The sequence below is a fragment of the Nomia melanderi genome, chromosome 5 (genome assembly GCF_051020985.1).
Source record: "Nomia melanderi isolate GNS246 chromosome 5, iyNomMela1, whole genome shotgun sequence".
Taxonomy (NCBI): domain Eukaryota; kingdom Metazoa; phylum Arthropoda; class Insecta; order Hymenoptera; family Halictidae; genus Nomia; species Nomia melanderi.
Genome location: NC_135003.1, coordinates 4902983 through 4919737, shown reverse-complemented (window position 1 = coordinate 4919737; position 16755 = coordinate 4902983). Strand labels below are relative to the sequence as shown.

Genomic DNA, 16755 nt, shown 5'->3' with positions numbered 1-16755 from the left:
GCTGATCACGGGTCCGCTCGGATCTCGCTGAAAGGTGTTGGCTGCTACATTCATTCTGATCCCGCGATCTCCACCTGTCGATTCGATCTGCTGCGATCGAACTGCGCAGAAGCGCAAAAATTCCGCCGGGGAATTTCAGTGATGCCGGTCATTCGTCGCGGCGACGCTCGTTTTCGCTTTGAAGTGACAGTTTTCCTGTTTTGCCGGACGATTTGACCGATCGTGCTTCGATCGTGACGAGCGACGCGATTCTCTTCCTGTCGGAGAAGACGATCAGGAACGTATTTGTTGGTAAACACTTTGAATCGGAGAAGGTCTTCATCATTGAAGTCTCGGTTTTGATTCCGCCATTGCGAGAACGCTGGAAGCATGAAATCAGGAAATATATAATATTGGCACAATTCAAGAAATAAGTAATCGTGAGATAAGAGGACAATCGTTAAAGTGCTCGTCAATAAACAGTTCTGATCAAAGAAAATTCATTAAAGATTCCGCGATTTTAAGATCGTTGAAAGGTAAAACCACGAAATATCGGTACTGATGCGATTCAAGGATCAATAAATCGCAAGACGCTGTCGAAGACGTTCTTTGAACACGCGCGTTGCGTGAATGCGCGCGTAGGCGGAGATCACTGACGGTAAATCGTAACCTTTCTTTTTGCTAACCCGCGGACGATACTATTTACAAACAAGCCATTCAGTCACGGCTCCTACTAGCGGCGCCCGTAAACATTCGTAAGCGTTCACCTGACACGCTCAGTGATCTACAGCCGCGGAGACGCTGCCGCCAATCCTTGCACGCGATACAAGATCGTTGAAGTGACAAGCGGGCCCGCGCGCGATCTTGCTCTTTCATAGATAGACAAAGTCGTTGGAAGGTGACAGAAGCGAAACTTGATCAAGGATCGATCGTCGTCGGCGTCTACCTCGCGACGAGATTACAACGGAACTTTGAACGACTGATCGATAAAGCATCGCGAACCGATCGTTCTCTCTTTTCCACGATATTGGAATTGTCCGCCGGAGATTGAAACCTCTCGAGAAATCAAGGAACAAATACGCAACCATTTGACTCTTCTAACTCTGCCTGTCGCGTGACACGAGAAATACAAAGCGCGTTTAATTCAGCAAAACAGATAGACCGGTCGTCGAATAAAACAATCTTCAACACGTAATTTTCAGTAAACGACTCTCCAATGACCTAAGTTGATCTCGAGGTGACTCATTAATCGCGATTATTAAATGCATCTCGCGTTTTGCTATGCAATACAGAAACACCACAGTGGCATCGTGAAGTGAATACAGTTTCGTGAGTTCGTGAACGAACGTGTATAAACAGTGCTCCGGTGGACGTTGAACAGTTAACAAGACTCTTGGACGTACCGCCAAAATCTTATCCTGTCCAGCTTTGATGCTCTGCTAAAGACGTTTAAACCGAACTTCAACTCATCTATAAGAGAGTGATCCACCAGTGAAGGTAGCAAACTTGTCGCGGAAACGCGTTTGATAAACAGCTACCGCGGATTCGCGAAGGAAAACAAAGACCGAACGTCGGTCGGTGTTCCTGCAGTTGCTGCTTCCTGCTCTTATACTGGAGCTGTACTTGCCGTACGCACCACTGCCGGGGGGTGGCGGAATCCTCCCGGCGGTGAGCAGCGGGCCCGCTTCAGGAGGGTGTCGTCCGGTACTGTTGGGTGGCGTCGATCTGTCGATGTCGGCGGCGGTGCAGCCGGTCGCGACGCTGCCGACGCTGCCGAGCAGCGGCCCACCGCCGCTCAATTCGCTCCACCATACACCTGGGGGACTACCGTTGCCACCGCCGTTGGCCTCGGCGCCGGTGATGATGCCGCGACCACCGACGAGCACCATGCCACCCTTGGGACCCTCTTTGCCACCCTCGCATCAGGATGCCGCCGACTTAGCCGAAGCTGCGCCCAACCAGGACGTCCTTTTGGCCCTGCTCGCCAGAAACAAGAACCTGGAAGGTAAGGATTCCTTGGTGCGTTTTTTGCCTCGCGAACCCCTTCGGGATCCCTACCGGAGACCACGGTTTTGCCGTGCGGCTAGCGATCGTTCGATCTCGCTGGAATGAAAACGATACAGACGCCGTTTGATCGATCGGGCAACGGTGCTGGAGATGTTTCAGGAATTTCTGGCGGTGCTTCGTTTGCCCGCTAGGCTTGGTGCGTTGACGTTCGCGCGGATTCGCGAGATTGCAGGGTAATGCGCGAAGAACTAACGAGGAATGAACAAGCATTCAGCGGAATCTTGTTTCTTCCGATTTTGTTTACTTCTGTGTTCGTATATGGAGTTAGGTTTTGTTATTTTAGTGAGAATTGGATATATGGGATGTATCATATTGTGTTAACTTGTATTGTTGAACATTCTATACTATCTTTTTTGAGAAAAGAATGAAATAACGAGAATAGAGATGTAGTGTTGGTTTTGAAAATAATAGAGAGACATAGAATTGAAGATCGTTTAAGATACATGTTTTAAATAATCTGATTTAATAACTTTAATTTAAGAAATTTATTGGAATTATTCTTAGGAAATATTAATAACTTACAAGAAACCGAATCAATTATTGAAACTTAATCAGTTTTTTATTAACAACTGGCGGAAGACGAGACCTACGACCAATATCCTCCTACTGTAAACGTTTTCTCTAAGTTGGTAGTTACAGTCCTAGAATAGGTTGTTTATTAAAAGTGAAAGATCAGTTCGATTACAACGTCCTATTAAGATAATGATTTGACTTGATCAGATGAATAAAACTTTTGCCCAGATAGAATCCGTTTCGTAGAATAAGATACCTAATTTTTTATATCAATTTTTAAGTATCTCTTTTATTTAAATAATATTTTGCCTATCTTTAATTATGAATAAACAAATGTCGAATCTGTCAAAATCTATTCTTTCTTATATTTTATTCTTCTAATAATTAAAGAAACTTGTTATCTGACCGTTAGAAAGCATTAACCGCATAATTTCCTGTGATTGAATTCATTAATCTTCGTCTTATTAATCTCGACAAACATTCTTAGAATATACCGTGTATTTTCCAAAGTTTAACATAAAAATGTAAAACGCTATCTGTAAAGTAACATAAAAAACTTCATCGAACTAATAATAATTTATAATTTTTACTATTTCATTACAGTAGAAAATACAACCCAAACTTTCACGTTAAAAGACCCACGAACGTGGAGAACGAGGAGAACAAAAAAGTATTCTATTATTCGAAAAATTATCCAATAATTATTGAATATGCTAAAACGTATTATGACGTGACAGTAAACAAGTGAATGAAAAAATCTCAACGCGTGGTTAAATCTGCAGAAAAGTAAAAAGACAGTAATTGGTATGAAAATTGCTTGAAATTGATATCGATTTCGTGTCTTCACTCACTGTCGTGAATCTTTAAGACGGCAAAGCCAATTATTGGACGGGAATTAATTGATGAAAACCAGATTCAACGGAGGATCGTCGATTTAACATAATTGTCGAAAGGAACATGTTGCAATTACCTTTGTAGATTCATGGAGCCATCTCAGGAAACGGGGAGTACTAGTTTCGATGATTTCGTCGCTATCGTGTGTTCTCGTGATATCAGGTCAGGTTGAAATTTTTGTGCCACATTACGTGAACAGTGGCAGGTACTCGATAAGAACTCTCGATCCGAATGATCGATAAGATTAACGTCCGCCTTCAGACGATACGATTGTCACATTTGGGACACCGGTTAGCTTATATATCGATCTTGATATATCCAGTTTTTCTGAACTGTACAAATAAAATAAATTCTAATTACTTAATGTGATCAAACAATGCATTGATACGTATATACGCCTTTGAAGTACGAAGTTATTAAAATACATTAAGAGCAGTACGAACAGTAATATTCTAAAATGATTTATTATGATCGTTTTTTATCAATGAAAAAAAGACATCTTGTTTTATCTGAGTAATAAAGATTACACGAAGTAGACGAGTTTACAGTATACTATTGATGATTTTAATTCGATAATTGCGTGTGCAAAATTTACTACTTTGACACGTCAGATATCTGCAACTGTTAATACGTGATTTAATCTTTCATTCAACGGATTAAATTATGATTGCGATTATCTTCTGGCGTGCAACATCGTGACGAGCATGTATGGTTTCATATAGACGTTCGATAAAAGTCACTCGAAATAATCGGTGTTTTTATTTTGCTTGACAATTCTCGGTCCATAATTTACAAATGAATAAGTATGAAGTGTGAATAATATGAGTATGAATAAAAATAAGTATGAAGGAACAGTTACTGAACTGCATTTGCAGTTAAAAAACAATTATTACAAAAATATTGAAAAGATTTAAGAACAGTTGTACACATTTTGTCCAATTTAAAAATTTGAAAAGTACGAATCTCCTTAAACATAATTCATTGTCACTTTGAACTAAAACTAATTTACTGATGAGAATTTTCCATCTATGTAAGATAACACATCGATCATAACAGTGAAAATATAGAGAATATATAATTGGAAACACGAAAGATGCAATGTTGTGCTATTTATTAAACTATAGTTGATAGTTTGAAATAAACAAAATGCTATGAATTTCTCTTAAATGTTATGGATAGAATTTATGTAATACGGTAGTTTAATTTCTTTTCTATATTCATTATCTAAATATCTCACAAATCTGTATAAATAGACGATTATTAACGTAAACTAGTTTATTTAGGGACAGTTTCCGCCATATAATTACTGAAGTGAATAACCGTGAATTAATCATTTAGTACACTATATATAAACCAGAGTTTAGGCTGTATTAATAGTGCTCAATATAAATCTGAATCACACTTACCCTTGGGTCATCAGGAATGTATGATGTCTGTGCGTTGCGTCGGCTAAATTTAATCACAATAGATCCATCAATCGGTAGAAATTAATTCAATTAACATTAAAAGCAATTTCGAATAACGTTTTTCTAATACGGTATATTTATAATCAAACGTAATTAAATTTTAATCAATCTAAAAAAAGAGGTAATTGACCTTCTGATAATAACTAGTTAAACTTATAATTGATTAGAGATTTTACATATTTGTCCTGGATGTTTCAAAAGTTGTGATAGAATCAGCAAGGGTATAGTTTCTGATGAAAAAACAAATTATAATTATAGAATAAGATTTTTTACGTAAAAGATTTCGTTTACGAGAAAAACTTTGAATTCATTGTTTTTCCTATTAGCATTTATAAGTTTATTCGTACGGATAATGGGATGATTTGTTTCCTATTATTAAAAGTTAAAACGGTAGGAAAATACGTTCTTAATTCGAATAAATTGTTATTAGTATAGAATTCGAAAACTTTCATTAAGAACACCAAATTAAGGCAATCGACAGAAAATTGTTGCTATCTCATATAATACTGTGCCGTTGACTGTATCTTTAGTATTTAACAAGAAAAAAGCAGAACAGAAAACATGCTACATAAATGGAACAATTTATTATTAATATTAAGTTCCTTAATACAATCTGTTTAGGGTATTGATACTCACAAACTACAATAAAATGAAAACTTCAAAGACATTTTATTTACTTTTGATTTAATAAAAACATTAAGAAACCAATTCAATTTAGAACTTTAAATTCAATTGCTTAAAGGTTCAATAATATCAAAGAATGGACAATGAAACAAGTTCATCTCATAAATGAGCGACTCATTTGTCAAAAGAATGAGCTCCATGAATGGAAAAATAGACAAAATTTGATGAAATTACATATATAAAGAAACAATCAAGCGTTTGGATATCAAAAGTTGAAACGTTCAAAACCTCGAAACCCTCATTTTAAGTTATGAACAATTCAGATACCGTCACTGAAGATAAGAACTATGATCACAAAACATAACGTCATTTTCATTCAAAATATAAGGAGTTTTTTCTTAACAAATAAAACGAAGTATTTTTCAAATACTTTATTAACTTAACCTATTATATCATTTCCATTCGTTGCTGTTACCCTTTCCCACCTTTCTATATGCTTCTTTATTCCATCATTGTAAAAATGTTGTGATCTCAAAGAGAAAAATGAATCCAGTAATTTTTTTACTTGTTCCAAGAAACGTCGATATTTTTGCCTTAATCCAATAGATTCGTGTTAATTAGTATGTTCCGAAACACGTAGCGACGATCAAAGAAAGCTGATCCAAACAACTAAGCTGCTTGAACATTCTCCGATAATAAAGGATAGGCGATGGAACAGTCCGCGGGTCCGCGTGAAGGTTTTGTTAAAAGGGCGCGGTGAGGGTGGTGGATATTTTAATAAGGTAAGTGCTGCAAGGCCGGTTGCTATGCCATTGGGGCGGTTTAATCATGTAATGTGTTCGGAGGCTCGGCCACCCCACAATCAATACGGTATTGCTTCGGGCACGATAGCGAATGTGCTTAAATCTAAACCTAAATCTAAACTTAGGCCCAAACACCAGGACCTGAACTACGCGGCAGTTAGCCTTTTATACGTCCTGACCGTCGATTAAACGCGTCCGTTAAGCACGTCGATTAAATGGCTGACTATTAGATTCACTTCTATCGCAGCCGTGATCTACATAACGTACCATAGATTCTTGAATACAGTTCCGAACGGACTATGAATGTTTATGTAAATACAGGTAATTTTCGTATAACAGGGCATCTCTACAATAGTTTTTGTTCGAATACTATTAAAGAATTGAGCAAACCTTGGTGTAACATGTTATTTTCAGTTAAAGATGCACAATATTCAAGGGAGATGTGCATAGATTGGTCACTTCGTATTGTGATAAAGATATTAAGGAGAAGTAATTATGGGAAATTGACTGATTGCTTGAGATAATGAGAGAATTGGGATAAGGATGTTATTGAAGCGTATAAGATGAAAATGATTCTGTTTAATTGCGCTTATTAGTGATGGAGAAGACCAATATTAACGTTTATTGTTTAATTTGAGTAAACACGTTCCTATTTGTAGAATATATGTTATATGAATATATGTCAGAATTATTTAACTCAAAGAAAATTTCAAATCAGTTATTTAGGAAAGTTCGATTCTAAAAACTAACAAAACTACAATACTTTGTTTGTACGTAGAAAAATATGAAGAACCTGAACCGGGAAGAGGATAACTCTCGTAAGTTATTAAATAGCATTAATGTTGAATAATAGCCACACTAGTTTTGGTTCTTAATATTTTTCTATATACAAACGAAGTATTGTAGTTTTGTTAGCTTTCAGAATTGAATTTTCGTAAATAACTAGGTTGTAATTTCGTATACAAATGTCAATTTCTTATTTAATCAGAGTTAAATAATTGTGACTATAAGACAAAACGTTATATAACATAATTTATGTTTCTATATAGTCATCTTTAAAAATTATTGTATTTTCATTTATTTAAAAGCAACACAGTATTCAACATTGTTTGTGACAAAATATATTAACATTGGATATCATTTGCTAAATCACTAATTTCAATACTCTTCATAAATTTGAATATTCTGTGAATGTACTTGTAGTTTAGTCAGAATATTGTAAAAGAGTCTGTATATTTGAAAATCTTTTCGTTCGAATTTTCAAAACTATTTAATTATTTCAGTTATTTTAAAATATTGTTAAAAATATTTACAAGAGAATGTACAACGTTACTTTCTGCTTATACCAATTTTTATATTATACTTTTTATACTTAAATTTAATTTATTCAGGCTATTACGTATACAATGATATGTGCATAGAAATTATGTAGTTTTAATAATTTAAAACAATATTCTGGATTTGTTTTGGCATTCATAGAAGAACGCCGAATCTTAGTTGAATCTTATTATTAGAAAATCCATGCTAGGGATTAAAAGTTCCGATTCAGTTTCATTTTGAAGAATTATTTTAAAACTTTCAAAATCTTACAACTAATCTGCGAATGTTTACATGTAAGAGCTATAGCATGCTCTTTTCAATTATTTTCAATCCTTTGAAACTATTAATGCATGAAATGAAACAGTATTTCACTTCCGTTCCGGTATACCAACTTTATTATATAACTATATTTGTATAAAAATCATGTGTACAAAAAGAAGAATGGAATGTTTGTGATAAACATTTCTAATATTGAATCTGCGATCAATCGACAATCAAACGGCGCAGCGATAAAATGCATAAAAAGGAATGCATCGGGGAAAAGTTTTTGGACATAGAGTCAAGGAGGGGGCCGCGTTCTGACAAGGAGTAGAAAGCTCCAATGAAGATGTCAAGCATCCCTCGGGTAAATGGTAACCATAGGAAACGGTGGCTCATGGCGAGTAGATGTCAGAATGGGGTTGGGGGTGGAAAGAAAATGGCGGCTGGTTAGAGGGCGCGTAGCAGTCGCATGTAGGAGTGGTAGAGCCAGTGGGAAAATGAGGATGAAGATTTTCACGTCTTTGTTGCGGATGACGACGGATCGGCTTTGCCTCTTTCAAAGGGCTAAACTTTAAGATTCACGTCGAGTTTATGCATAGTACCCTTTAGGAGTATGATACTGTCTGAATTATTGTTCTTTTGTTGGAATACTGATTAGACTGTTTATTCTTATGCGTATTTGCATCAAAACAGAAGTAAAAGGAACGCTTATTTAACTTATCCGCTGTTTAATTATTTCAATACTAAATCATACTGTCATTAAGGTAAATAAAAGCGGCTATTTAATTGCATTTTACGCGATGCTCAATATTATGAGAACGTACATAATTATAAGTCATAATAAAAAACAATATTCATCTATATAGAATGTAAACAATTTTAACAAAATATTTGAAATCCTCCCTTTTTCAATATTTCTTATACTTTGGATTTTTATAAGGATTATAGTTAAACAATATCCAATGGTTTATTCATATAAATTATTTACCTTATTCGTAATATTTAAAATCTTTCAAAATGTTCAACGTACTTTGTTTTCCTATTGAAAGACTTATCATAGAATTATTATACTTGTCTCTTAAAGCCATAGATCTAGGAAGGAAAAGTAATAATAATGGAATACTTATTCAAGTATGGGGGATGATAATGGCGGTCTCATCACGAATCGATTACAGCGACAGGGCACAGTAAATTTCGCGACGTAATAAAAAGTTGCCCGAACCTTTGTCTTCTGTATAAAAGAACAGGAACATTTTCCCACCTACATTTCTCTTGACTGAGAACTCGCGAACCGGCGAGAGGGAATTGCTTCCCAAGTCGAAAGTTTCTGCGGTGGCGGTGGTTTTTCCTATTTTTTCTTTTTTTTACGGCATCGCCGCATCTCCACCACCCACACCGAAAAGCTGCGGAACGAACCCCGCCGGCTCTCTTTTCTCGTTTTCTTCGTTTTCTCGCCACGACTTCGCCCCGAGCGACCACTCGGTTTGATACATCGGCTCTGTAACGTCGTTAAATGCTGGTTATCGACCAGCTATGACCAGTTCCTGTCCTTATGAGGGAAAATTATTAAGCGGCCATGTATTGATGCCTATTCCATGTATCATTCTCCCGTGTCTCGAGTTCAATTGATACAGAGTAGGGTGTAATTTGTCACGCGGCCGAAAAGAATGTGGTCCCTTGGGAAACTCGATCATTGTATGTTAACAGTTTATTATCTGTATTGCTTATACGATTTCAAAAATACTATCGATTTCGCTATACTCTTCTATTTACATGGTAAACCATTATTTATTTTATGTTAACCCTTTGCACTAGATTTATTTTGAATGTTGTTGGGTTTAAACTCGTATTTATTTTTAGGGAAACGAATTAAAGTAATTTACAGTGGTAGAATTCAACTTTTATATTTATTTTGCTTATTATTATTATTATAAGGTTAAATTTTTATAATCTTTTAAAGTTTTTCAAACAATTTCCAACGTTCTATAACAAATTTTTGTTGCCATCTCCATCATAACATACGAGTGCAAAGAGTTAATTCTTATTATACCCTTTTTTGAATATTTAGGTTTTATTCTATATTATCTTTGCTACACCTCATGAAATTTATTCAAATTAGTATAAGTATTTCAAAGAAGATTAAATTAAGAAGATTAGAATATTAAGAGATTTGATATTCTAAAAATCGATGCAATTCTTTATGACTCAATGGAAAGAACGAAATATATTTTTTACATCGAAGATTTTTCTAACATATCTTATTCATAGTATTTTTTATATAGGAATACCCATAAGTAATGTTATTTCTTGAAACTAAAGATTATTTAAATTTTTTGAATCGTACATGAAATACTTAGTAAAATGGTCGCCGTAATTGTCTGCGACAGTTTGTCATCTGGGAACAAGTTGTTGCATGTTCCTTTTACAAATATCTTTTGAGTTTTCATTAAAATATTTTCATATTCCGTTTTTGACATCTTCATAAGCTTCTTCATCACTTGATCTGAACTCATTCTTTTCAAATGATATTGAATCTTCCAGTAAACTTAAGCAGCTTATAAGGACAGTGTTTGAGATAACTTTAGCACTAATAGGTCATAAACTTAATTCACATACAGTTTGCAACATTGATTCAACGACAAACGCCAGTCCGAGACAACATCATTTATAGATACTTTTAATACTTTCATTCATATAACAAATCGACTTCATCGGACAACGTTACATTTTTAATCTATAAAGTCATGTTTTATACAAATATTTACAAATATTTATATGAATCCAGTTAATATTTTACAAATTGTGTACCAATGTAATATTTTCTATTAATATCGCCACGATTTAAGCCCAGTGTCGCTAGAAAAGCCGCTGCATCTATAACACATTAGCGTGCTCTCATTTATTCATCCTCATTAACTAGATTTGTTGAATAGACATTAATTGTTAGTACCAGCACATTTCGTGCCACGTGAATCATCGGTATTACATAGATCTCCTCTTCCAGTCATTTAGCGTTCCGCCCATAGAAGTCCAATTGCTTGTCACCACTTAATGTTTTGCCTGTAGAAGGCGAATCACTTGTCACCTGTGATTTACACGGTGCGAATGACAAGTCTCGCGAAATTAGCACGACACCTGTACGTGTCGATTCCGACTCCGCAAGTTTCTCAATTTGATTCTTCGAGTGTACGACAGCTGAAATCCGTCACGGTAAAGTGAATAATTCAAAAGGGCGACGGGCGCATTCCGGTGTACGTTGACGGTACTGTTGCGGCACCGTAACTTGGTCGCGATACGAGGCAGCGTGAAAAGTTGGGAAATGCCGCGGCACGCGAAGTGGCTTTTCACCGCGGGAGACGTTACTGCCGCGAAAATTAATGCACCGATAAAACGCACCGCCGAGGACGCGAAGAAGGCAAGTGGCGCGTAAAGCGTCTCTGGGAAAGGAACTGCTACCGAGCTCTTCGGGCACGCGTCGAGCATCGGCATCAAGTTACCGCCGTCTCACCCCGTCGTCATTACGGTGTTACGACTTTTTTCCCTCCTCTCGCTCGTGAACGATTGAAATCGGTCCATTTCCGGCCTGATGTTTCGAACTTGAGGTTTGATCGATAGTTTCATTTTTTACCTAGTCCGCTCGTTCCATCCTTTTTTTTCTTCTTTGTTCTGATCTTTGGGGTATACTCGTGGGACCATAGCGGAAAAAGTGTAAAGTTCTTAGCCAGTTAAGTGCGTTCGACGAGTATACACGTCATCTTAACGACATTACTCATGGGTCCTCCTGATATAAAATACTATGAATAATATATGTTAAATAAATTCCCTCAGTGTAAAAAATACATTTCGTTTTTTCGATTGATAGTCATAAAGAATTGTATCGCGTTTTAACAATATCAAATCTCTTAATATTCTAATCTTCTTATCTCAATTTTCTTCGAAATACTCCATCCGAATAAATTTTGTGAGGAATTTCATATAGAATAATCTAAATGTAGAAAAAAGGATATGATATGAATTAACTGTTTGCACTTGTATATCATGCTGGAGATAATACAAATTTATTACAGAATGCTGGAAATTGTTTGAAAAAGTACCACACTTTAAAAGATTATAAAAATTAAATCTTATAATAATAATAAATAAATAAAATAAATATGAAATGTTAAATTTTACCGCTGTAAATTACTTTAATTCATTTCCCTAAAAATACATACAAATTTACACTCAACCATATTGAAAATAAATCGAGTGTAAAGGATTAAAACTCAGAATTATTTTTTTCATAATGAATTAGTAATTGTTTCTCTTTTTCTACTACATTCTACGGTTAATAAATTAACGGGAGGTGTACTATTCAAAATTGATTAACCCGGACCAGTTATTTGCTAGATAAAATTCAATAGTTTCTATTTTTATATTATTTATTACATGTAGCGGATGGCTTCGTATGCCAAGGAAACTGTTTTGTAGATATTGGACGTGTGAGACGATCTGTAATTTTAGGGTTGGTTTGGTAGAAGTTCTTACGTCAAATTAGAAAGAAAATTAGAAACATATTCATGCAAATAATGTATGTATTTTAAGACCTTATCTACTGGTCCTGATCAAAGCAATCACTCACTGACTATCAATATGGTTTTAGTTATCGCAGGGTATGTTTTCACTTGCAAAGCTGTATTACTTTAAAATCAAAGTATAAAGGAATCTCGTAATGTCGTTCTAATTTCTTTTGTTCTAAACTAGCGTAATTTTAATAGGTTACCTATTGTTAAGTATTCAATATCGGAAAGCCAAATTAATAATAAGCTTGCGTTACGTGAAATATTAAAACATGGTCGACATTAAATTTTATTACAACATATTTTACAAACTATTGTTATAATTATTTGTAACATCATAATCACATCGTATGTAAGTGCAGTTTTAATGTTTATCCAATATTCTTAAGTAAATTAAATAACGTATTAAACTGCGGTAACAATAGTTACACTGGCATGTTATGGTATCATATTGATTTTACAGTTCTCTATTTGATAACATAAAATGTTGTCGGCAAGAATCATTGGAATTGTGTTTGTACAATGAATCACAGCAGACGCATAAGTTACAAAATTTTTCTGTGTGATAACATGGCCTGGCATGAGTCGACCTCTTTTTCAATTGCCTGTATCCGAGTTTGTACACCGGTAGGTTTAAGATAATCGCTACTACAGTGCGTCGTTTATTCGGACGACAGTCTCAAGAGGCTGGTTTTCGATAAGATTAAGGATTTCGTGTATCATCATCGAAATACCAATATTTTATTAAACGTTATATATAAATGTAAGAGACTGCAAGTGATTTTGAGAGAAATGTATTATCAAACGTATAATTAAATGTCTAACAGAAAAATACATGATCTTCGTGATGCTGTTATGCTTAACTTTCATTTTATTTTACTTTATTTTAACATATACTTATTATTTATTCTATTTTTATTTTTATTTTCCTTTTTATCATAGTATAACTTTTATTTTATTCTTATATACTTTTTTGGTGTACTATACATTCATCTTTCTTCAAAATTTCTTTTGTACATGCTGTTATATCCTCAGTATTTCGTTACTAATTTCTCTCCTAATATTATAAGGCTACTTTTATCCCCTTGCCTTACAATGGCAGACCTGTAGCGAAGATTTCAAACAGAATTTCATAAAAACAAATGTCAAACAAACGTAGACATAAGCCAAGCATCTAATTCTTTTCTTTTTCTAATGAATTATAAACAATGAAACAGTTCTATAAAGCGAACTTGTGAAAGAAATGATAGAATAGGCAGAGAAAAGATGGCCCACTTTTCTTGACAGAACTATTATATCATAAATATTATTAATACCTAACAAATTAAAATATATTTATAAAAGTAAATCATATGTACGAAGAATAATTAAATAAACTTTCGTACAAGATTCAGTATACCATTAAAAACAACTAAAAATATAGATGTTTGACAATTTAAATGAGATTGGGCCATCTTACCCGAAACTACCCTAGCGCAAAGGGTTAAATAATTTATCACTACTACCAATAAAATCTCAGACGAATTTTTCTAGCTGATGCAATCGCTAGTCTCTAGCAAACATCGAACAGTACGGGCAATATGTAACAAAATAACGTGTAATCTGAAACGTTACCCCGAAAACTCATGGGGGTTGGAACTGGTCTCGCATTGCGTGCTACGTGGGAACGCGTGACTCGGGGTTGTTTTCGTTGTAGGTGGTGCTCGTGGGTCCTTTTGGGTTTGCGGTTAGGTTTTTCGACAGCGGATCGTCTCGTGTGGCGCATGTTATGCCCGTTTTTCCACCGCCACGTGACTCCTCAACCAATGTTTCGCCGGGCGTAATCACGTGTGCCCCTCCTCTCAGCCACGCGTTCCCCATTGTTGCGCGAGTTTACGCGATCGGAGATTAAGTGGCTCTTGATGGGAACTAAACACCGTTTAAACTACGCTCACACAAGCTTACGATTATGTATATTCGATAACAAGGGGTCCATCGCTGCTGGAAAAATGGACTGGAATATATTTAGAATGTCACGATAGAACAATGCCAGTGGCTTTGAGGCTGGAACAGTAGTTGCCATAGTATGCAGCTTCGTATGCAACAGTAGAAAAGCACATTCATACTCCTCGGACTAGTGCTTTTATTTCTTAATGCGATTAAGTTTTACTGGAATGTTTTGACCATTCGTTTGTGAATGGAAGGAAGTCAGTTTTTGCATTGAATGGTGAATTTGCCTTTGTAATGGACTTTCTATTTATTGGTTTTTAATGTTTATTGCTGTTACTGTAAAGAAACAATTGTTTGTGTCTTGTAGTGATTTTAAGGATATAAATAACTGGGAAGATGCACAATAAATTTCAAAGAATGTGTTCATTAAGTCTAATAGTAAGTAATCATTTGTTTATCTTAAATCTGGTGCACTTTTCAGGTTTTAAAAATGGTGAAGAATGTTCGAAAAAGAAGACAATTTTACTGAGAACATAGACATTTTTGTGATTAAAAGGAAATGATGAATTTAGTGTGTAAACAATAGTTTGTTGTTTGTTTTATATCTTAAACAGAAAGTAGAAAAAATTGCCTGATACGTTATCAACAAGTAGAAAGAAAAAGAGGAACTTACAGACTGTCGATGGTTTTTTGTAATAAGTTATATCTACAATCAAGACATATATTATTAATTAAAAGTATGAAATCATTTGTCAATTTTTGTGGGGTTAATATGTAGTATTAGAAATAGTGGTTAATACTTTTAGTTTTTATATTATATAACCTACTATCGTTATTAATAGTTGTTTATATTTACTGATTTAACAAATATATTTTTATTTCCATGAATTCACAGAGGAACGCTAAACTCCCAACCAGTAGTGAATGTATAGTCAGTCAAATATTTGTTTCTTTGTTTACTTTTATATTAATGATAATGTTCGATTTGTTGTTTTCTTGCATGTGATGAGAATGGTGGATTTTTAAGATCGTACATAGACCAATTTTAGTAACAATAAAAATGATTGTGAAATGTGTAGTAGTGTTAAAATATTAAATAAATATAATTACTTAGTTTGTGTCACATATGATTTAATACTTCACCAAAAACGGAGGGAAGAAATATTTCTGAAAATGTAATTACTGAAAATTTAATTAGAAAAAAACTTAATTTTTAATTTTATATAATTATATAACTACACATCTATGTATACATGTGCAAATGCTTATACCAAATAATTTTGATGTTTAATAATTCTAACGTTTATACATGAATTATTTACATTACGCAGGTGCAATTCGTGATATTACACAGGTAGGTTCACGTTGAACGAGATAAACTTATTCACCGGTAAAATATTTACGTTCACGCAGCGAGAAATGTACCGCTAGGTTGAAACATGACTAGCACGATGTCCAATAAAAACGTTATGATGTTTTACAGAAGTAAAACGACACATTGTCCAACCGCCTTTGAAATCTCGCGATGAAAACTTGAAACGTGACAAAAAGGAAAACAAGTAATGTAATCTGAAAATTAAATTCAATACTTTAACAGCCTGTTCTGCAAAAAAACAACATTTTTTGACAAATTTTATTCTTCATTTAATTTTATTTCTTTTTTGCTTTTTTTCCTTTAACATTTTATATTCGTTTTACTTTATACAAATTTCCTTATGTTTTATTATATTACATTTAAGTTGTATGCAGATTTATTTCAATCAATTTCATTACATAGTTCATTTGTTTCCTTTTGTTTTAGAACGGAAGATTGAAAGTCCAAGCTGTTTTCCGATCAAGGAAGAACGTGAGTCTCCTTTAATTTTGATATTTCTTTTTCGTTTTTACTTTTCTATTGTTTCTCCTTTTCTTTATTTTTATTTTCTTAAGTTTACATGTTATTGAAATAATTGCATTCTTTGAAGGGATATACTGATGCAGTTAAGTATATACAAAAATAAATTAAAAACGTATTTTAATATCATCGATGGTTCAAAGACTTTTACAAATTTCATTTTACAAAAATCAATTCCAAGAATATATTAATTATAAAGGTACCTATAAAATACGTGCCAAATAAAGAAAATGATCTGGCGTGTTTCTAGCATTCAACAAGTGTTGAATATTATTTATTTCTAATTCGACAATATAAAAAGTGACAAACGAAAGTTCTCGTGAACTAATGCAATAATCATGTGAATAGGATTGAAAAGGCAACAAGTTAATAAAAAATCAACTATAATTATTATAAACTCTCCCTTGGTATTCAATTTACCCAATGTTCAAAACATTTTCGAATTA

General features: G+C 34.3%; 1 protein-coding gene across 1 annotated transcript; it reads left to right on the top strand.

The window, feature by feature from the left end:
- The first annotated feature begins 1632 nt into the window (after positions 1–1632).
- Positions 1633–16359, top strand: LOC143174540 (uncharacterized). Its single transcript, XM_076367835.1, has 2 exons — positions 1633–1984; positions 16217–16359. The coding sequence occupies exons 1-2, from the start codon at positions 1711–1713 to the stop codon at positions 16357–16359; spliced, it is 417 nt and encodes a 138-aa protein (XP_076223950.1). The 5' UTR covers positions 1633–1710.
- The last annotated feature ends 396 nt before the right edge of the window (positions 16360–16755 follow it).

Coding starts and splice junctions, on each gene's coding strand:
- LOC143174540 (XM_076367835.1), top strand. CDS start 1,711: ATGTCGGCGGCGGTGCAGCCGGTCGCGACGCTGCCGACGCTGCCGAGC. Junction 1,985..16,216: donor CAGAAACAAGAACCTGGAAG/GTAAGGATTCCT, acceptor CTTTTGTTTTAG/AACGGAAGATTGAAAGTCCA.